This window comes from Panulirus ornatus, chromosome 11, assembly GCF_036320965.1.
Source record: "Panulirus ornatus isolate Po-2019 chromosome 11, ASM3632096v1, whole genome shotgun sequence".
In the NCBI taxonomy this organism is placed as follows: Eukaryota; Metazoa; Arthropoda; class Malacostraca; order Decapoda; family Palinuridae; genus Panulirus; species Panulirus ornatus.
The window spans coordinates 40,111,702-40,134,872 of NC_092234.1; the positions used below are offsets into that span (position 1 = coordinate 40,111,702).

At 42.7% G+C, this 23,171-nt stretch overlaps 1 protein-coding gene across 2 annotated transcripts in view; it reads right to left on the reverse strand.

The window, feature by feature from the left end:
• The window catches only part of LOC139751415 (uncharacterized), a 217,508-nt gene that overhangs the window by 139,517 nt on the left and 54,820 nt on the right, over positions 1-23,171 (reverse strand). For both annotated transcript variants that reach the window (XM_071666807.1, XM_071666806.1), the window contains one exon: positions 3,204-3,386. In XM_071666807.1, the coding sequence (XP_071522908.1) occupies positions 3,204-3,386 (183 nt within the window). The remainder of the gene's footprint in view (positions 1-3,203; positions 3,387-23,171) is intronic.

Below are 23,171 nucleotides of genomic sequence, written 5' to 3' on the forward strand. Positions count from 1 at the left end.
CAGTCACCAGCTTCTGCAGTTTCTCACATGAATCAGCCACCAGCGCTGTATCATCAGCGAACAACAACTGACTCACTTCCCAAGCTCTCTCATCCCCAACAGACTTCATACTTGCCCCTCTTTCCAAAACTCTGGCATTTACCTCCCTAACAACCCCATCCATAAACAAATTAAACAACCATGGAGACATCACACACCCCTGCCGCAAACCTACATTCACTGAGAACCAATCACTTTCCTCTCTTCCTACACATACACATGCCTTACATCCTCGATAAAAACTTTTCACTGCTTCTAACAACTTTCCTCCCACACCATATATTCTTAATACCTTCCACAGAGCATCTCTATCAACTCTATCATATGCCTTCTCCAGATCCATAAATGCTACATACAAATCCATTTGCTTTTCTAAGTATTTCTCACATACATTCTTCAAAGCAAACACCTGATCCACACATCCTCTACCACTTCTGAAACCACACTGCTCTTCCCCAATCTGATGCTCTGTACATGCCTTCACCCTCTCAATCAATACCCTCCCATATAATTTCCCAGGAATACTCAACAAACTTATACCTCTGTAATTTGAGCACTCACTCTTATCCCCTTTGCCTTTGTACAATGGCACTATGCACGCATTCCGCCAATCCTCAGGCACCTCACCATGAGTCATACATACATTAAATAACCTTACCAACCAGTCAACAATACAGTCACCCCCTTTTTTAATAAATTCCACTGCAATACCATCCAAACCTGCTGCCTTGCCGGCTTTCATCTTCCGCAAAGCTTTCACTACCTCTTCTCTGTTTACCAAATCATTTTCCCTTACCCTCTCACTTTGCACACCACCTCGACCAAAACACCCTATATCTGCCACTCTATCATCAAACACATTCAACAAACCTTCAAAATACTCACTCCATCTCCTTCTCACATCACCACTATATATATTACAGAGGTATAAGTTTGTTGAGTATTCCTGGTAAATTATATGGGAGGGTATTGATTGAGAGGGTGAAAGCATGTACAGAGCATCAGATTGGGAAAGAGCAGTGTGGTTTCAGAAGTGGTAGAGGATGTGTGGATCAGGTGTTTGCTTTGAAGAATGTATGTGAGAAATACTTAGAAAAGCAAATGGATTTGTATGTAGCATTTATGGATCTGGAGAAGGCATATGATAGAGTTGATAGAGATGCTCTGTGGAAGGTATTAAGAATATATGGTGTGGGAGGAAAGTTGTTAGAAGCAGTGAAAAGTTTTTATCGAGGATGTAAGGCATGTGTACGTGTAGGAAGAGAGGAAAGTGATTGGTTCTCAGTGAATGTAGGTTTGCGGCAGGGGTGTGTGATGTCTCCATGGTTGTTTAATTTGTTTATGGATGGGGTTGTTAGGGAGGTAAATGCAAGAGTTTTGGAAAGAGGGGCAAGTATGAAGTCTGTTGGGGATGAGAGAGCTTGGGAAGTGAGTCAGTTGTTGTTCGCTGATGATACAGCGCTGGTGGCTGATTCATGTGAGAAATTGCAGAAGCTGGTGACTGAGTTTGGTAAAGTGTGTGGAAGAAGAAAGTTAAGAGTAAATGTGAATAAGAGCAAGGTTATTAGGTACAGTAGGGTTGAGGGTCAAGTCAATTGGGAGGTGAGTTTGAATGGAGAAAAACTGGAGGAAGTGAAGTGTTTTAGATATCTGGGAGTCGATCTGGCAGCGGATGGAACCATGGAAGCGGAAGTGGATCATAGGGTGGGGGAGGGGGCGAAAATTCTGGGTGCCTTGAAGAATGTGTGGAAGTCGAGAACATTATCTCGGAAAGCAAAAATGGGTATGTTTGAAGGAATAGTGGTTCCAACAATGTTGTATGGTTGCGAGGCGTGGGCTATGGATAGAGTTGTGCGCAGGAGGATGGATGTGCTGGAAATGAGATGTTTGAGGACAATGTGTGGTGTGAGGTGGTTTGATCGAGTGAGTAACGTAAGGGTAAGGGAGATGTGTGGAAATAAAAAGAGCGTGGTTGAGAGAGCAGAAGAGGGTGTTTTGAAGTGGTTTGGGCACATGGAGAGAATGAGTGAGGAAAGATTGACCAAGAGGATATATGTGTCGGAGGTGGAGGGAACGAGGAGAAGAGGGAGACCAAATTGGAGGTGGAAAGATGGAGTGAAAAAGATTTTGTGTGATCGGGGCCTGAACATGCAGGAGGGTGAAAGGAGGGCAAGGAATAGAGTGAATTGGAGCGATGTGGTATACCGGGGTTGACGTGCTGTCAGTGGATTGAATCAAGGCATGTGAAGCGTCTGGGGTAAACCATGGAAAGCTGTGTAGGTATGTATATTTGCGTGTGTGGACGTATGTATATACATGTGTATGGGGGTGGGTTGGGCCATTTCTTTCGTCTGTTTCCTTGCGCTACCTCGCAAACGCGGGAGACAGCGACAAAGTATAAAAAAAAAAAATATATGCTGAAATGTATAGGTATGTATATGCGCGTGTGGGGATGTGTATGTATATACATGTGTATGTGGGTCGGTTGGGCCATTCTTTCATCTGTTTCCTTGCGCTATCTTGCTAATGCGGGAGACAGCGACAAAGTATAATAAATATAAACGATGAAATGTATATGTATATACATGTGCGTGTGTGGGCATTTATGTATATGCATGTGTGGGTGGGGTGGGCCATTCTTACATCTGTTCCCATGTGCTACCTCACTAATGCGGGAGACAGTGGCTAAGTATAATAAAAAGAAAATAATAATACAATATCAAGAAATATTACACTGTGCACACATGAATGTATATTATGAACAAATACTCCACAATACACTACCATATGCATTATACTTTCCAGTTAAAACATGCTTGGAATCTTCTAGCTCTTTGCTACAATGTTATCGAAGTCCTCCACCTCCTTAGAATTACATCCACCCAATTTTGGCATGTCCGTTACATGTGATAAAACAAAGACCAAAAATAAGGATGTTGGTTGAAGTGAGCTGTAAGGTTCATGCCACCCTCCTTGCCCCATAAATCCTGCTACAATCACATTCTGAGTCAATAATTTCTCCACGATTCACTTGTTATTCTTCACTTTCCTTACCACCTGATATATGATGTCACTCTTCACCACTTTGGTCATCCAGAAATCTATGAATTTTCTATCAGGTTTCTCAACTGATACATTTTCACTTATTCATAACTAGCAATTACCTTCACTGCTTGTAATTTTGTGTCGCCTCGTGGGAGGTTCTGTAGCAGAGCGAGATGGTACTGAAAGGTCTCTCTTGCATCTCATTTCTTTAGTAGATTCCTTCTCATGTTTCTCTTCTTCACCATCTATGTTCTTTTCCCTGTTTGGTTCATCTCCTGGCCACCAACTTATACTTGCCATGACTGAAATCATGAATAGCAATTAATATGTACAAAGCACAAAAGAATCACAATGTTTTCAAAATGGTACAAAAACAAAATTAACGCTGTGATGCAGCTGAAGGATGAATCTCATCATAGGACCTCTTACTTCAAGGGATTCCATCATTTCTCTGCTACAAATAGTAGTACATCCTTGAAACAGTAGTTGCTCCTGGTAAGAGAACACAGGTAACATTAGGATGGTTTTTTAAAAAGGGGTCCTACAGCAATTATAAATAAATATATAAATATATCTAGGGCAATGATAAATAGATAAACTATTATCATTATTCACTATACTTGATTGCTGTTTCTCGCATTAGAGAGGTAGTGCCAGGAAACAGATGGAGAAAGACAAATATATACATTATATTTATTATTTATCGTTTTGCTTTGTCGCTGTCTCCCGCACACAGACATATACATATATACACATGTACATAATTCATACTGTCTGCCCTTATTCATTCCCATTGCCATCCTGCCACATAATGAAATACCAACCCCTTCCACCCGCATGTGTGCGAGGCAGCGCTAGAAAAAGACAACAAAGGCCACATTCGTTCACACCCAGTTTCTACCTGTCATGTATAATGCACCGAAACCACAGCTCCCTTTCCACATCCATATATACATATATATACACATACATATATATACATTTTATTTTTACATTTATTTTGCTTTGTCGCTGTCTCCCGCATTTGCGAGGTAGCGCAAGGAAACAGACGAAAGAAATGGCCCAACTCACCCCCATACCCATGTATGTACATACACGTCCACACACGCAAATATACATACCTATACATCTCAATGTACACATATATATACACACACAGGCACATACATATATACACATGCACACAATTCACAGTCTGCCTTTATTCATTCCTATCGTCACCTCGCCACACATGGAATACCATTCCCCTTCCCCCTCATGTGTGCGAGGTAGCGCTAGGAAAAGACAACAAAGGCCCCACCCGTTCACACTCAGTCTCTAGCTGTCATGCAATAATGCCCGAAACCACAGCTCCCTTTCCACATCCAGGCCCCACACAACTTTCCATGGTTTGCCCCAGACGCTTCACATGCCCTGATTCAATCCACTGACAGCACGTCAACCGCGGTATACATCGATCCAATTCACTCTATTCCTTGCCCGCCTTTCATCCTCCTGCATGTTCAGGCCCCAATCACTCGAAATCTTTTTCACTCCATCTTTCCACCTCCAATTTGGTCTCCCACTTCTCCTCGTTCCCTCCACCTCCGACACATATATCCTCTTGGTCAATCTTTCCTCACTCATTCTCTCCATGTGCCCAAACCATTTCAAAACACCCTCTTCTGCTCTCTCAACCACGCTCTTTTTATTTCCACACATCTCTCTTACCCTTACATTACTTACTCGATCAAACCACCTCACACCAAACATTGTCCTCAAACATCTCATTTCCAGCACATCCACCCTCCTGCGCACAACTCTATCCATAGCCCACGCCTCGCAACCATACAACATTGTTGGAACAACTATTCCTTCAAACATACCCATTTTTGCTTTCCGAGACAATGTTCTCGACTTCCACACATTCTTCAAGGCTCCCAGGATTTTCGCCCCCTCCTCCACCCTATGATTCACTTCCGCTTCCATGGTTCCATCCGCTGCCAGATCCACTCCCAGATATCTAAAACACTTACTTCCTCCAGTTTTTCTCCATTCAAACTTACCTCCCAATTGACTTGACCCTCAACCCTACTGTACCTAATAACCTTGCTCTTATTCACATAAACATATAAACACATACATATTATTTATATATTTTGCTTTGTCGCTGTCTCCCGCGTTAGCGAGGTAGTGCAAGGAAACAGACGAAAGAATGGCCCAACCCACCTACATACACATGCATATACATACACGTCCACACATGCAAATATACATCTTAACGTATACATATATGTACACACACAGACATATACATATATACACATGTATATAATTCATACTGTTTGCCCTTATTCATTCCCATCACCATCCTGCCACACATGAAATAACAACCCCCCTCCCCTACATATGCGCGAGGTAGTGCTAGGAAAAGACAACAAAGGCCACATTCGTTCACGCTTAGTCTCTAGCTATTATGTATAATGCACTAAAACCACAGCTCCCTTTCCACATCCAGGCCCCACACAACTTTCCATGGTTCAACCCAGACGCTTCACACACCCTGGTTCAATCCATTGACAGCACGTCGACCCCGGTATACCACATCGTTCCAATTCACTCTATTCCTTGCACGCCTTTCACCCTCCTGCATGTTCAGGCCCCGATCACTCAAAATCTTTTTCACTCCATCTTTCCACCTCCTTTCTAAAAGGGGAAACAGAAGAAGGAGTCATGCGGGGAGTGCTCATCCTCCTTGAAGGCTCAGACTGGGGTGTCTAAATGTGTGTGGATGTAACCAAGATGAGAAAAAAGGAGAGATAGATAGTATGTTTGAGGAAAGGAACCTGCATGTTTTGGCTCTGAGTGAAATGAAGCTCAAGGGTAAAGGGGAAGAGTGGTTTGGGAATGTCTTGGGAGTAAAGTCAGGGGTTAGTGAGAGGACAAGAGCAAGGGAAGGAGTAGCACTAATCCTGAAACAGGAGTGGTGTGAGTACGTGATAGAGTGTAAGAAAGTAAACTCTACATTGATATGGGTAAAACTGAAAGTGGATGGAGAGAGATGGGTGATTACTGGTGCATATGCACCTGGGAATGAGAAGAAAGATCATGAGAGGCAAGTGTTTTGGGAGCAGCTGAGTGAGTGTGTTAGTAGTTTTGATGCACGAGACCGGGTTATAGTGATGGGTGATTTGAATGCACAGGTGTAATGTGGCAGTTGAGGGAATAATTGGTGTACATGGGGTGTTCAGTGTTGTAAATGGAAATGGTGAAGAGTTTGTTGAGTTATGTGCTGAAAAAGAACTGGTGATTGGGAATACCTGGTTTAAAAAGAGAGATATACATAAGTATATGTATGAGAGTAGGAAAAATGGCCAGAGAGCGTTATTGGATTACGTGTTAATTGATAGGCACATGAAAGAGAGATTTTTGGATGCTAATGTGTTGAGAGGTGCAACTGGAGGTATGTCTGATCATTATCTTGTGGAGGCGAAGGTGAAGATGCGTAGAGGTTTTCAGAAAAGAAGAGAGAATGTTGGGGTGAAAAGAGTGGTGAGAGTAAGTGAGCCTGGGAAGGAGATTTGTGTGAGGAAGTACCAGGAGAGACTGACTACAGAATGGAAAAAGGTGAGAACAAAGGATGTAAGGGAAGTGGGGGAGGAATGGGATGTATTCAGGGAAGTGTGGGAGGTGGGCAGATTAGAAAGGGTAGTGAGTGGTGGGATGAAGAAGTAAGAGTATTAGTGAAAGAAGAGAGAGGCATCTGGACGATTTTTGCAGGAAAATAATGCAAATGACTGGGAAATGTATAAAAGAAAGAGGCAGGAGGTCAAGAGAAGGGTGCAAGAGGTGAAAAAGAGGGCATATGAGAGTTGGTTTGAAAGAGTATCATCAAATTTTAGGGAGAAGAAAAAGATGTTTTGGAAGGAGGTAAATAAAGTGCGTAAGACAAGGGAACAAATGGGAACTTCAGTGAAGGGGGCAAGTGGGGAGGTGATAACAAGTAGTGATGATGTGAGAAGGACATGGAATGAGTATTTTGAAGGTTTGTTGAATGTGTTTGATGATACTGTGGCAGATATAGGGTGTTTTGGTTGAGGAGGTGAGCAAAGTGAGAGGGTTAGGGAAAATGATTTGGTAAACAGAGAAGAGATAGTAAAAGCTTTGCGGAAGATGAAAGCCGGCAAGGCAGTGGGTTTGGATGGTACTGCAGTGGAATTTCTCAAAAAAGGGGGTGACTGTATTGTTGACTGGTTGCTAAGGTTATCTAATGTATGTCTGACTCATGGAGAGGTGCCTGAGGATTGGCAGAATGCTTGCATAGTGCCATTGTACAAAGGCAAAGGGGATAAGAGTGAGTGCTCAAATTACAGAGGTAGAAGTTTGTTGAGTATTCCAGGAACATCATATGGGAGGGTATTGATTGAGAGGGTGAAGGAATGTACAGAGCATCAGATTGGGGAAGAGCAGTGTGGTTTCAGAAGTGGTAGAGGATGTGTGGATCAGGTGTTTGCTTTGATGAATGTATGTGAGAAATACTTAGAAAAGCAAATGGATTTGTATGTAGCATTTATGGATCTGGAGAAGGCATACGACAGAGTTGATAGAGATGCTCTGTGGAAGGTATTAAGAATATATGGTGTGGGAGGCAAGTTGTTAGAAGCAGTGAAAAGTTTTTATCGAGGATGTAAGGCATGTGTATGTGTAGGAAGAGAGGAAAGTGATTGGTTCTCAGTGAATGTAGGTTTGTGGCAGGGGTGTGTGATGTCTCCATGGTTGTTTAATTTGTTTATGGATGGGGGTGTTAGGCAGGTGAATGCAAGAGTTTTGGAGAGAGGGGCAAGTATGCAGTCTGTTGTGGATGAGAGAGCTTGGGAAGTGAGTCAGTTGTTGTTCGCTGATGATACAGCGCTGGTGGCTGATTCATGTGAGAAACTGCAGAAGCTGGTGACTGAGTTTGGTAAAGTGTGTGAAAGAAGAAAGCTGAGAGTAAATGTGAATAAGAGCAAGGTTATTAGGTACAGTAGGGTTGAGGGACAAGTCAATTGGGAGGTAAGTTTGAATGGAGAAAAACTGGAGGAAGTAAAGTGTTTTAGATATCTGGCAGTGGATTTGGCTGCGGATGGAACCATGGAAGCGGAAGTGAATCATAGGATGGGGGAGGGGGCAAAAGTTCTGGGAGCGTTGAAGAATATGTGGAAGTCGAGAACATTATCTCGGAAAGCAAAAATGGGTGTTTGAAGGAATAGTGGTTCCAACAATGTTATATGGTTGCGAGTCGTGGGCTATGGATAGAGTTGTGCGGAGGAGGGTGGATGTGCTGGAAATGAGATGTTTGAGGACAATATGTGGTGTGAGGTGGTTTGATCGAGTAAGTAATAATAGGGTAAGAGATATGTGTGGTAATAAAAAAAGTGTGGTTGAGAGAGCAGAAGAGGGTGTGTTGAAATGGTTTGGTCACATGGAGAGAATGACTGAGGAAAATTTGACCAAGAGGATATATGTGTCAGAGGTGGAGGGAACAAGGAGAAGTAGGAGACCAAATTGGAGGTGGAAAGATGGAGTGAAAAAGATTTTGAGTGATCGGGGCCTGCCTGAACATGCAGGAGGGTGAAAGGCGTGCAAGGAATAGAGAGAATTGGAACAATGTGGTATACCGGGGTCGACGTGCTGTCAATGGATTGAATCAGGGCATGTGAAGCGTCTGGGGTAAACCATGGAAAGTTCTGTGGGGCCTGGATGTGGAAAGGGAGCTGTGGTTTCGGTGCATTATTACACGACAGCTAGAGACTGAATGTGAACAAAAGTGGCCTTTGTTGTCTTTTCCTAGCGCTACCTCACACACATGAGGGGGAGAGGGTTGTTATTTCATGTGTGGCGAGGTGGCGATGGGAATGAATGAAGGCAGACAGTATGAATTATGTACATGTGTATATATGTATATGTCTGTGTGTGTATACATATGTATAGGTTGAGATGTATAGGTATGTATATTTGCATGTGTGGACGTGTATGTATATACATGTGTATGTGGGTGGGTTAGGCCATTCTTTCAACTGTTTCCTTGCGCTACCTCGCTAACACGGGAGACAGCAACAAAGCAAAATAAATAAATAAATATACATATACTTTCCACCTCCAATTTGGTCTCCCACTTCTCCTTGTTCCCTCCACCTCTGACACATATATCCTCTTTGTCAATCTTTCCTCAGTCATTCTCTCCATGTGACCAAACCATTTCAAAACACCCTCTTCTGCTCTCTCAACCACACTCTTTTTATTGCCAAACATCTCTCTTACCCTTTCATAACTTACTCGATCAAACCACCTCACACCACATATTGTCCTCAAACTTCTCATTTCCAGCACATCCACCCTCCTCCGCACAACTCTATCTATAGCCCACACCTCAGAGCCATATAACATTGTTGGAACCACTATTCCTTCAAACATACCCATTTTCGCTTTCCGAGGTAACATTCTCGACTTCCACACATTTTTCAACGCTTCCAGAACTTTCGCCCCCTCCCCACCCTATGATACACTTACGCTTCCATGGTTCCATCTGCAGCCAAATCCACTCCCAGATATCTAAAACACTTTACTTCCTCCAGTTTTTCTCCATTCAAACTTACCTGCCAATTGACTTGTCCCTCAACCCTACTGTACCTAATAACCTTACTCTTATTCACATTTACTCTCAGCTTTCTTCTTTCACACACTTTACCAAACTCAGTCACCAGCTTCTGCAGTTTCTTACCCGAATCAGCCACCAGCGCTGTATCATCAGCAAACAACAACTGACGCACTTCCCAAGGTCTCTCATCCACAACAGACTGCATACTTGCCCCTCTTTCCAAAACTCTTGCATTTACCTCCCTAACAACCCCATCCATAAACAAATTAAAGAACCATAGAGACATCACACACCCCTGCCACAAACCAACATTCACTGAGAATCAATCACTATCCTCTCTTCCTACACGTACACATGCCTTACATCCTCGATAAAAATTTTTCACTGCTTCTAACAACTTACTTCCCACACCATATATTCCTAATACCTTCCACAGAGCATCTCTATCAACTCTATCATATGCCTTCTACAGATCCATAAATGCTACATACAAATCCATTTGCTTTTCTAAGTCTTTCTCACATACATATTTCAAAGCAAACACCTGATCCACAAATCCTCTAACACTTCTGAAACCACATTGCTCTTCCCCAATCTGATGCTCTGTACATGCCTTCACCCTCTCAATCAATACCCTCCCATATAATTTACCAGGAATACTCAACAAACTTTTTTTTTTTTTTTCTTTTTCGGTCTCCCGCGTTTGCGAGGTAGCGCAAGGAAACAGACGAAAGAAATGGCCCAACCCACCCCCATACACATGTATATACATACGTCCACACACGCAAATATATATACCTACACAGCTTTCCATGGTTTACCCCAGACGCTTCACATGCCCTGATTCAATCCACTGATAGCACGTCAACTCCGGTATACCACATCGCTCCAATTCACTCTATTCCTTGCCCTCCTTTCACCCTCCTGCATGTTCAGGCCCCGATCACACAAAATCTTTTTCACTCCATCTTTCCACCTCCAATTTGGTCTCCCTCTTCTCCTCGTTCCCTCCACCTCCGACACATATATCCTCTTGGTCAATCTTTCCTCACTCATTCTCTCCATGTGCCCAAACCATTTCAAAACACCCTCTTCTGCTCTCTCAACCACGCTCTTTTTATTTCCACACATCTCTCTTACCCTTACGTTACTTACTCGATCAAACCACCTCACACCACACATTGTCCTCAAACATCTCATTTCCAGCACATCCATCCTCCTGCGCACAACTCTATCCATAGCCCACGCCTCGCAACCATACAACATTGTTGGAACCACTATTCCTTCAAACATACCCATTTTTGCTTTCCGAGATAATGTTCTCGACTTCCACACATTCTTCAAGGCTCCCAGAATTTTCGCCCCCTCCCCCACCCTATGATCCACTTCCGCTTCCATGGTTCCATCCGCTGCCAGATCCACTCCCAGATATCTAAAACACTTCACTTCCTCCAGTTTTTCTCCATTCAAACTCACCTCCCAATTGACTTGGCCCTCAACCCTACTGTACCTAATAACCTTGCTCTTATTCACATTTACTCTTAACTTTCTTCTTTCACACACTTTACCAAACTCAGTCACCAGCTTCTGCAGTTTCTCACATGAATCAGCCACCAGCGCTGTATCATCAGCGAACAACAACTGACTCACTTCCCAAGCTCTCTCATCCCCAACAGACTTCATACTTGCCCCTCTTTCCAAAACTCTTGCATTCACCTCCCTAACAACCCCATCCATAAACAAATTAAACAACCATGGAGACATCACACACCCCTGCCGCAAACCTACATTCACTGAGAACCAATCACTTTCCTCTCTTCCCACACGTACACATGCCTTACATCCTCGATAAAAACTTTTCACTGCTTCTAACAACTTGCCTCCCACACCATATATTCTTAATACCTTCCACAGAGCATCTCTATCAACTCTATCATATGCCTTCTCCAGATCCATAAAAGCTACATATAAATCCATTTGCTTTTCTAAGTATTTCTCACATACATTCTTCAAAGCAAACACCTGATCCACACATCCTCTACCACTTCTGAAACCACACTGCTCTTCCCCAATCTGATGCTCTGTACATGCCTTCACCCTCTCAATCAATACCCTCCCATATAACAACAAACTTATACCTCTGTAATTTGAGCAATCACTTTTATCCCCTTTGCCTTTGTACAATGGCACTATGCAAGCATTCTGCCAGTCCTCAGGCACCTCACCATGAGTCATACATACATTAAATAACCTTGCCAACCAGTCAACAATACAGTCACCCCCTTTTTTAACGAATTCCACTGCAATACCATCCAAACCCACTGCCTTGCCGGCTTTCATCTTCCGCAAAGCATTTACTACCTCTTCTCAGTTTACCAAATCATTCTCCCTAACCCTCTCACTTTGCACACCCCCTTGACCTAAACACCCTATATCTGCCCCTCTATCATCAAACACATTCAACAAACTTTCAAAATACTCATTCCATCTCCTTCTCACATCACCACTACTTGTTATCACCTCCCCATTAGCCCCCTTAACTGATGTTCCCATTTGTTCCTTTGCCTTATGCACTTTATTTACCTCCTTCCAAAACATCTTTTTATTCTCCCTAAAATTTAACGATACTCTCTCACCCCAACTCTCATTTGCACTCTTTTTTGCCTCTTGCACCTTTCTCTTTTCCTCCTGCCTCTTTCTTTTATACATCTCCCACTCATTTGCGCTATTTCCCTGCAAAAATCATCCAAATGCCTCTCTCTTCTCTTTCACTAATACTCTTACTTCTTCATCCCACCACTCACTACCCTTTCTAATCTGCCCACCTCCCACACTTCTCATGCCACAAGCATCTTTTGCACAAGCCATCACTGCTTCCCTAAATACATCCCATTCCTCCCCCATTCCCCTTACGTCCTTTGTTCTCACCTTTTTCCATTCTGTACTCAGTCTCTCCTGGTACTTCCTCACACAAATCTCCTTCCCAAGCTCACTTACTCTCACCAATCTCTTCACCCCAACATTCTCTCTTGTTTTCTGAAAACCTCTACAAATCTTCACCTTCGCCTCCATAAGATAATGATCAGACATCCCTCCAGTTGCACCTCTCAGCACATTAACATCCAAAAGTCTCTCTTTCGTGCGCCTATCAATTAGTACATAATCCAATAACGCTCCGTGGCCATCTCTCATACTTACATACATATACTTATGTATATCTCTCTTTTTAAACCAGGTATTCCCAATCACCAGTCCTTTTTCAGCACATAAATCTACAAGCTCTTCACCATTTCCATTTACAACACTGAACACCCCATGTACAACAATTATTTCCTCAACTGCCACATTACTCACCTTTGCATTCAAATCACCCATCACTATAACCTGGTCTCGTGCATCAAAACTACCACACTCACTCAGCTGCTCCCAAAACACTTGCCTCTCATGATCTCTCTTCTAATGCCCAGGTGCATATGCACCAATAATCACCCACCTCTCTCCATCCACTTTCAGTTTTACCCATATCAATCTAGAGTTTACTTTCTTACACTCTATCACATACTCCCATCACTCCTGTTTCAGGAGTAGTGCTACTCCTTCCCTTGCTCTTGTCCTCTCACTAACCCCTCACTTTACTCCCAAGACATTCCCAAACCACTCTTCCCCTTTACCCTTGAGCTTTGTTTCACTCAGAGCCAAAACATCCAGGTTCCTTTCCTCAAACATACTACCTATCTCTCCTTTTTTCTCATCTTGGTTACATCCACACACATTTAAAGACCCCAATCTGAGCCTTGTGTATGTGTATACATACAAATACATATACATATCAACATATACATACACAAACACATACATATACAAATATACACATGTACATGCTCACACTTCCTCACCTTCATCCATTCCCAGCGCTACCCCACTCCACAGGAAACAGTATTGCCACCCTCTGCATTTGCAAGGCAGCACCAGGAAACAGATGAAGAAAGGCCACATCTCCTCATACTCAGTCTCTAATTGTCATGTATAATGCACAGAAACCACAGCTCCCTTTCCACATCCAGGCCCCACAGACCTTTCCATGGTTCGCCCCTGACATTTCATATGTCCTGGTTCAGTCCACTGACAGCACGTCAACCCCAGTATACCACATTGTTCCGATTCATTTTACTCCGTACACGCTTCTCACCCTCCTGCATGTTCAGACCCTAATCGCTTAAAATATTTTTCACTCCATTTTGGTTTCCCACTTCTTGTTCCCTCCACCTCTGATACATATATCCTATTTGTCAATCTTTCCTCACTCATTCTCTCCATATGTCCAGACCTTTCCAACACACTCTCTTCTGCTCTCTCAACCACACTCTTTTATTACTACATATCTCTCTTGACATTTTATTACTTAATCAAACCACCTCACATCACATACTGTCCAAAACATTTCATTTCCAAGACATCAACCCTCCTCTGCACAACCCTATCCTATATTCCATGCCTCACAACCATCTAATATTGTTGGAAATACTACTTCTTCAAACATACCCATTTTTGCTCATCCAGATAATAATTCTCTCTTTCTACACATTCTACATCACTCCCAGAACCTTCACCCTTCCTCCATCCTGTGACTCATTGCCGCTTCCATGGTTCCATTCGCTGCTGAGTCCACCCCCTGATATCTAAAACACTTTACTTCCTCCAATTTTTCTCCATTCAGATTTACATCCCAATTAATTTGTCCCTCAACCCTGCTGAACCTAATAACTTTCTCCTTTCACACACTTTACCAAACTCAGTCACCAACTTCTGTAGCTTCTCACTACAATTAGCCACCAGTGCTGTATCATCAGTGAACAAAAATTGACACTTCCCAGACTCTCTCATCCCCAACAAACTGCATAATCACCCCTCTCCAAAACTCTTACATTTCCCTCCCTAACTACCCCATCCATAAACAAATTAAACAACCATAGGGACATCACACATACCTGCCACAGATCCACCTTTACTGGGAACCAATCACTCTCTTCCTACTTGTAAACATACCGTACACCCTTTGAAGTATGTGTGAGAAATACTTAGAGAAATAGACAGATTTGTGTGTGGCATTTATGGATCTGCAGAAGGTATATGACATGGTGGATAGGGATGCTTTGTGGAAGGTCTTAAGAGTATATGCTGTGGGAGGTAAGCTACTAGAAGCAGAGAAGTTTTTATCAAGGGCGTAAGGCATGCGTAACAGTAACAAGAGATGAGAATGATTAGTTCTCAGTGAAGGCTGGTCTAAGGTACAGGTGTGTGATGTCCCTACGGTTGTTCATTTTGTTTATGGATGGGACGATGGGATGATTTGGGAGGTAAATGCAAGAGTTTTGAACAGAGGGGAGAGTATGCAGTCTGAGGGGGATGAAAGGGCCTGAGAAGAGAGCCAATTGTTGTTTGCTGATGATACAGCACTGGTGGCTGATTCGAGTGAGAAACTGCAGAATTTGGAGACTGAGTTTGGAAAAGTGTATGAAAGGAGAAAGATGAGAGTAACTGTGAATAAGAACAAGGTTATTACATTTAGCAGGGTTTAGGGACAAATTAGCTGGGATGTGAGTTTGAAAGGAGAAAAATTGGAGGAAGTGAAGTGTTTTAATTATAGGAGGGGGTTGGACATAGCAGCAAATGGAAACAAGGAAACGGAAGCGAGTCATAATGTGGGGGAGGGGGGGTGAAGGTTCTGGAAGCCATGAAGAATGTGTGGAAAGAGAAAACGTTACCTCGGAGAGCAAAAATGGATATGCTTGAAGGAATAGTGGTTCCAACAATATTTTAGAGGTGCGAGGCATGGGCTATAGATAGGATTACATGGAGAAGGGGGCATGTTTTAGAAATTAAATGCTACAGGACAATATGTAGTGTGAGGAGGTTTGATTGAGTAAGTAATCAGTAGGTGAGAGAGATGTCTGGAGAAAAACTGAAGGAAGTGAAGTGTTTTAGATATCTGGGAGTGGACTTAGCAGCGGATGGAACTATAGAAGCGGAAGTGAGTCACAGGGTGGGGGAGGGGGTAAAGCTGAGAGCGATGAAGAATGTGTGGAGGGTGAGAACGTTATCTCGGGGCAAAAATGGGTATGCTTGAACAAATAGTGGTTCCAACAATGTTATATGGTTGCGAGGCATGGCCCATTGATAGAGTTGTGCAGAGCAGGGTGGATGTGTTGAAAATGAGATGTTTGAGGACAATATGTGCTGTGAGGTGGTTTGATCGAGTAAGTAATAAAAGGGTAAGAGAGATGTGTGATAATAAAAAGAGGTGGTTGAGAGAGCAGAAAAGGATGCATTGAAATGGTTTGGTCACATCGAGAGATTGAGTGAGGAAAGATTAACAAAGAGGATATATGTCAGAGGTGGAGGGAATGAGGAGAAGCGGGAGACCAAATTGGAGGTGGAAGGATGAAGTGAAAAAGATTTTGAGTGATCGGGGCCTGAACATACAAGAGGGTGAAAGGCTTGCAAGGAATAGAGTGAATTGGAACAATGTGGTATACTGGGGTCGACGTCCTGTCAATGGATTGAACCAAGGAATGTGAGGCATCTGGGGTAAAACATGGGAAGTCTTGTAGGGCCTGGATGTGGAAAGGGATCTGTGGTTTCAGTGCATTATACATGATAGCTAGAGACTGAGTGTGAACGAATGTGGCCTTTGTTGTCTTTTCCTAGTGCTACCTTACATGCGCAGAGCAGCATGTATGCATTACCCATGACTATGAGTAGAGTGGGATCGGAGATATAGTGTGCATCAGGCCTTAATGTAAGACAGCAGGTATTAGTAATGGGTGATCTACATACACAGGTAACTAATGTGGCAGTTAATGGTTTAACTAGGATGCACAGGGTACTCAGTGTTTAATGGAAATGAACATCATGTGGAGTTGTGTGCTGAAAAACGACTGGTGATTGGGAATACTTGGTGTAAAAATAAGGATATATAAAAGTTTAAGTATGAATGTGTGAGTAAAATGGATGGGCAGTGGCAATTACTGGATTACAGGTCAATTGACAGGCATGTCAAAGAATGACTTTTGGATGTAAATGTGCTGAGAGGGGCCACTGGTGGGAAGTCAGATCACTATCTTGTGGAGGCAAAGGTGAAGATTTATAAAGGGTTTTGAAAAAGTTGAAAAGGAGAAAACAATGTTAGGGAGAGTGGTGAGAGTAAATGAGTTTGGAAAACAGACTTGCAAAGAATTACCATGAAAGATTAAGTGTATAATGGCAAAAGGCGAGAGAAATGAAGCAAGGGGAGTGGGTGAGGAATGGGAGGTATTTAAAGAAGCATTACTGGCATGTGCAAGAGATGCATGTGGCATGTGAAAGGTGGGAGTTGGCAGACTAGAAGGGGTAGAGTGATGAGACAAAGTTGCTTGTGAAAGAGAGACAATTGGTTAGTGCTTACACAGGAGCGCAAATGAGAATGTGGCTAGAGGTCGACAGGAAGGTGCAAGGGTTGAAAAAGAGGGCAAACGAAAGTTGTGGTGAGCATCAGTAAACTTCAGGAAAACTTATGGATCTTTTGGAAGGAGATAAACAATGAGTAGGAGAAAAGAGAACACATGGGAACATTGGTGAAGGGGTAAAGAGGGAAGGTGATAATATTTCATGATGAGGCAAGATGATGGAATGAGTATGAAGGACTGTTAAAAGTCTGATAATAGATTGGAAGATGTAAGGTGTTTAGGTAGGAGTGATATGCGAAGTGAGGGAGTCATGGAGAGTGGTTTTGTGAAGAAAGAAGAGGTGGTGAAAGCCTTGTGTACAATGAAATGTGGTAAGGCGGCTGGAGTGGATGGGAGTGCATTGGAATTTATAAAAGAAGTGGGGTGACTGTTGCTGATTGGTTGGTAAGGATTTCCCATGTATGTATGGATCATGATGAGGTGCATGAGGATTGGCAGAATGCAAGTGTAGTGCCAGTGTATGAAGGCAACGGGGATAAAGGTGAGTTTTCAAATTACAGATGAATAAGTTTGAGTATAAATGATAAGCTGTATGGGAAGGATTTGATTAAGTTGGTGAAGACATGTACAGAGCATCAGAATGGAGAGTAGCAATGTGGTTGCAAAAGTGGCAGAGGATGTATGGATCAGGCGTTTGCTTAAAAGAACGTATGTGAGAAATACTTACAAAAACAGATGGATTTGCATGTGGCATTTCTGGAACTGTGGAAAGCATATGATAGGGCTGATAGAGCTGCTCTGCAAAAGGTCTTAAGAATATATGATGTGGAAGGAAAACTGCTAAAAGGAGTGAGAAGTTTTTATCAAGTGTGTAAGGTGTATATACACGTAGGAAGAGAGGAGAGTGAATGGTTCCAAGTGAAGGTTGGTCTGTTGCAGAGTTGTGTGATGTCACCATGGTTGTTCAATTTGTTTATGGATCGGATGATGAAAGGGGTAAATGCAAGTGTCTTGGAGAGAGGGGCAAGTGTGCAGTATGTGAGGATAAGAGGGCCTGGGAAGTGAGTCAGTAGTTTGTTGATGATACAGCACTGGTGGTGCATTCAAGTGAGAAACTGCATTAGCTGATGACTGGAAGTGTGTGAAAAGAAAAAAATGAGAATAAATATGAACAAAACCAGGGATATTAAGTTTAGCAGCGTTGAGGGTCAGGTTAGTTGGGGGTGTGAGTTTGAATGGAGAAAATTTGGAGGAAGTGAAGTGTCTTAGATACCTGGGAGTGGACATGGGTAGGAGAGAGGTACTGTAAACAAACAGTTTGTTGAGAGCTGAAGGAAATCTGCAAAAATGATTAAGGCATATGGACAGAATGAAAGAGGAAGAGTTGACAAAGAGGATATGTGTATTAGAAATGGAGGAAACATGAAGAATAGGGAGACCAAAATGGAGATGGAGGGATGGAGTGAAAAAGATTTTGAGCAACTGAGGCCTGAACATTGTGAACTGGATGGATGTGGTACAGTGGGGTCAAAGTGCTGTTAATGGACTGAACCAAGGCATGTGAAGCATCTGGGGTAAACCATGGAAAGGTTTGTGGGGCCTGGATGTAGATATTGAGCAGTGGCTGTGGTGCATTATACATGATACCAAGAGAATGGATGTGAATAGTTGTGGCCTTTTTTCTTCTGTTCCTGGTGCTACCTCACTTACATGGGAAATGCTGATCAAGTATAAAAAAATATATATCAGAATATCATATAATTAGAGTGACTGATCAGCTCAGAGAAAATTAAGCTCTAGGAGCAAATGGAATCCTAGCCATATTCCTCAAAAAGACAAAAACAGCAATAGCATAACCAATGTTTTTATGATTGAAGCAAAGTCTGGAAGTGAGCAAAACTGCAGATATCAATAAATTGGCAAATGTAACACCATTACACAAAAGAGGATCTAAGCTTATACCTACACAATATGGACCTTGACTTTAAATGTAAAAAAAATTTTGAAATGATAAAAGGACATACATAAATTCATATAATCAAGAGCAGTTACATGAATGGAGGCCAACAGGGATTTTTGTCAAGAAAAACTGCAAATACAATCAATTGCTCATTACAAAGATATATATGAAACTTAAATTCACAGAAAAAGCCTGGATGCTGTTTTTCTTGATCTTGCAAAATCATTTGACTAGCAAAACCACTAAAGTTTGCTAGAGAAATTAACTAAACAAAACATTAAGGGCATGATACAAAGGTGGATTAAAGAGCTTCTAACAGAGAGACATTTCAAAGTGGTAGCAAATGGAACCATGTCTTAGGTGGAAAATGTCCTATCCAAGGTAACACAGAACAGTTTTAGCTTCAATACTCTTGGTAATAATATCAGACACTGGCAGCACAGTATCTATTAATTTATATTTATCATACTTAATCGCCGTCTCCTGCGTCAGTGAGGTAGCGCATGGAAACAGGCAAAAGAATGGCCGAACCCACCCACATACACAAGTACATACATAAACGGCCACACACGCACATATACATACATATACTTTTCAAAGTATACATACATATACATTTTTTTTTTTTTTTTTTTTTTATACTTTGTCGCTGTCTCCCGCGTTTGCGAGGTAGCGCGAGGAAACAGACGAAAGAAATGGCCCAACCCCCATACACACGTACATACACACGTCCACACACGCAAATATACATACCTACACAGCTTTCCATGGTTTACCCCAGACGCTTCACATGCCTTGATTCAATCCACTGACAGCACGTCAACCCCTGTATACCACATCGCTCCAATTCACTCTATTCCTTGCCCTCCTTTCACCCTCCTGCATGTTCAGGCCCCGATCACACAAAATCTTTTTCACTCCATCTTTCCACCTCCAATTTGGTCTCCCTCTTCTCCTCGTTCCCTCCACCTCCGACACATATATCCTCTTGGTCAATCTTTCCTCACTCATTCTCTCCATGTGCCCAAACCATTTCAAAACACCCTCTTCTGCTCTCTCAACCACGCTCTTTTTATTTCCACACATCTCTCTTACCCTTACGTTACTTACTCGATCAAACCACCTCACACCACACATTGTCCTCAAACATCTCATTTCCAGCACATCCATCCTCCTGCGCACAACTCTATCCATAGCCCACGCCTCGCAACCATACAACATTGTTGGAACCACTATTCCTTCAAACATACCCATTTTTGCTTTCCGAGATAATGTTCTCGACTTCCACACATTTTTCAAGGCTCCCAAAATTTTCGCCCCCTCCCCCACCCTATGATCCACTTCCGCTTCCATGGTTCCATCCGCTGACAGATCCACTCCCAGATATCTAAAACACTTCACTTCCTCCAGTTTTTCTCCATTCAAACTCACCTCCCAATTGACTTGACCCTCAACCCTACTGTACCTAATAACCTTGCTCTTATTCACATTTACTCTTAACTTTCTTCTTCCACACACTTTACCAAACTCAGTCACCAGCTTCTGCAGTTTCTCACATGAATCAGCCACCAGCGCTGTATCATCAGCGAACAACAACTGACTCACTTCCCAAGCTCTCTCATCCCCAACAGACTTCATACTTGCCCCTCTTTCCAGGACTCTTGCATTTACCTCCCTAACAACCCCATCCATAAACAAATTAAACAACCATGGAGACATCACACACCCCTGCCGCAAACCTACATTCACTGAGAACCAATCACTTTCCTCTCTTCCTACACGTACACATGCCTTACATCCTCGATAAAAACTTTTCACTGCTTCTAACAACTTGCCTCCCACACCATATATTCTTAATACCTTCCACAGAGCATCTCTATCAACTCTATCATATGCCTTCTCCAGATCCATAAATGCTACATACAAATCCATTTGCTTTTCTAAGTATTTCTCACATACATTCTTCAAAGCAAACACCTGATCCACACATCCTCTACCACTTCTGAAACCGCACTGCTCTTCCCCAATCTGATGCTCTGTACATGCCTTCACCCTCTCAATCAATACCCTCCCATATAGTTTACCAGGAATACTCAACAAACTTATACCTCTGTAATTTGAGCACTCACTCTTATCCCCTTTGCCTTTGTACAATGGCACTATGCACGCATTCCGCCAATCCTCAGGCACCTCACCATGAGTCATACATACATTAAATAACCTTACCAACCAGTCAACAATACAGTCACCCCCCTTTTTAATAAATTCCACTGCAATACCATCCAAACCTGCTGCCTTGCCGGCTTTCATCTTCCGCAAAGCTTTTACTACCTCTTCTCTGTTTACCAAATCATTTTCCCTAACCCTCTCACTTTGCACACCACCTCGACCAAAACACCCTATATCTGCCACTCTGTCATCAGACACATTCAACAAACCTTCAAAATACTCATTCCATCTCCTTCTCACATCACCACTACTTGTTATCACCTCCCCATTTACGCCCTTCACTGAAGTTCCCATTTGCTCCCTTGTCTTACGCACCCTATTTACCTCCTTCCAGAACATCTTTTTATTCTCCCTAAAATTTACTGATAGTCTCTCACCCCAACTCTCATTTGCCCTTTCTTTCACCTCTTGCACCTTTCTCTTGACCTCCTGTCTCTTTCTTTTATACTTCTCCCACTCAATTGCATTTTTTCCCTGCAAAAATCGTCCAAATGCCTCTCTCTTCTCTTTCACTAATACTCTTACTTCTTCATCCCACCACTCACTACCCTTTCTAAACAGCCCACCTCCCACTCTTCTCATGCCACAAGCATCTTTTGCGCAATCCATCACTGATTCCCTAAATACATCCCATTCCTCCCCCACTCCCCTTACTTCCATTGTTCTCACCTTTTTCCATTCTGTACACAGTCTCTCCTGGTACTTCCCCACACAGGTCTCCTTCCCAAGCTCACTTACTCTCACCACCCTCTTCACCCCAACACTCACTCCTCTCTTCTGAAAACCCATATTAATCTTCACCTTAGCCTCCACAAGATAATGATCAGACATCCCTCCAGTTGCACCTCTCAGCACATTAACATCCAAAAGTCTCTCTTTCGCACGCCTGTCAATTAACACGTAATCCAATAACGCTCTCTGGCCATCTCTCCTGCTTACATAAGTATACTTATGTATATCTCGCTTTTTAAACCAGGTATTCCCAATCATCAGTCCTTTTTCAGCACATAAATCTACAAGCTCTTCACCATTTCCATTTACAACACTGAACACCCCATGCATACCAATTATTCCCTCAACTGCCACATTACTCACCTTTGCATTCAAATCACCCATCACTATAACCCGGTCTCGTGCATCAAAACCGCTAACACACTCATTCAGCTGCTCCCAAAACACTTGCCTCTCATGATCTTTCTTCTCATGCCCAGGTGCATATGCACCAATAATCACCCACCTCTCTCCATCAACTTTCAATTTTACCCATATTAATCGAGAATTTACTTTCTTACATTCTATCACATACTCCCACAACTCCTGTTTCAGGAGTATTGCTACTCCTTCCCTTGCTCTTGTCCTCTCACTAACCCCTGACTTCACTCCCCAGACATTTCCAAACCACTCTTCCCCTTTACCCTTGAGCTTCGTTTCACTCAGAGCCAAAACATCCAGGTTCCTTTCCTCAAACATACTACCTATCTCTCCTTTTTTCACATCTTGGTTACATCCACACACATTTAGGCACCCCACTCTGAGCCTTCGAGGAGGATGATCACTCCCCGCGTGACTCCTTCTTCTGTTTCCCATTTTAGAAAGTTAATACAAGGAGGGGAGGATTTCCGGCCCCCCGCTCCCGTCCCCTCTAGTCGCTTTCTACGACACGCGAGGAATACGTGGGAAGTATTCTTTCACCCCTATCCCCAGGGATAATATACATATATATATACATATACACACACACACACACACACACACATACGCACATACACACACACACACACACATACATATATATACATATGAAAAATGTAAGAAACAATTTAGAAAACAAACTTTT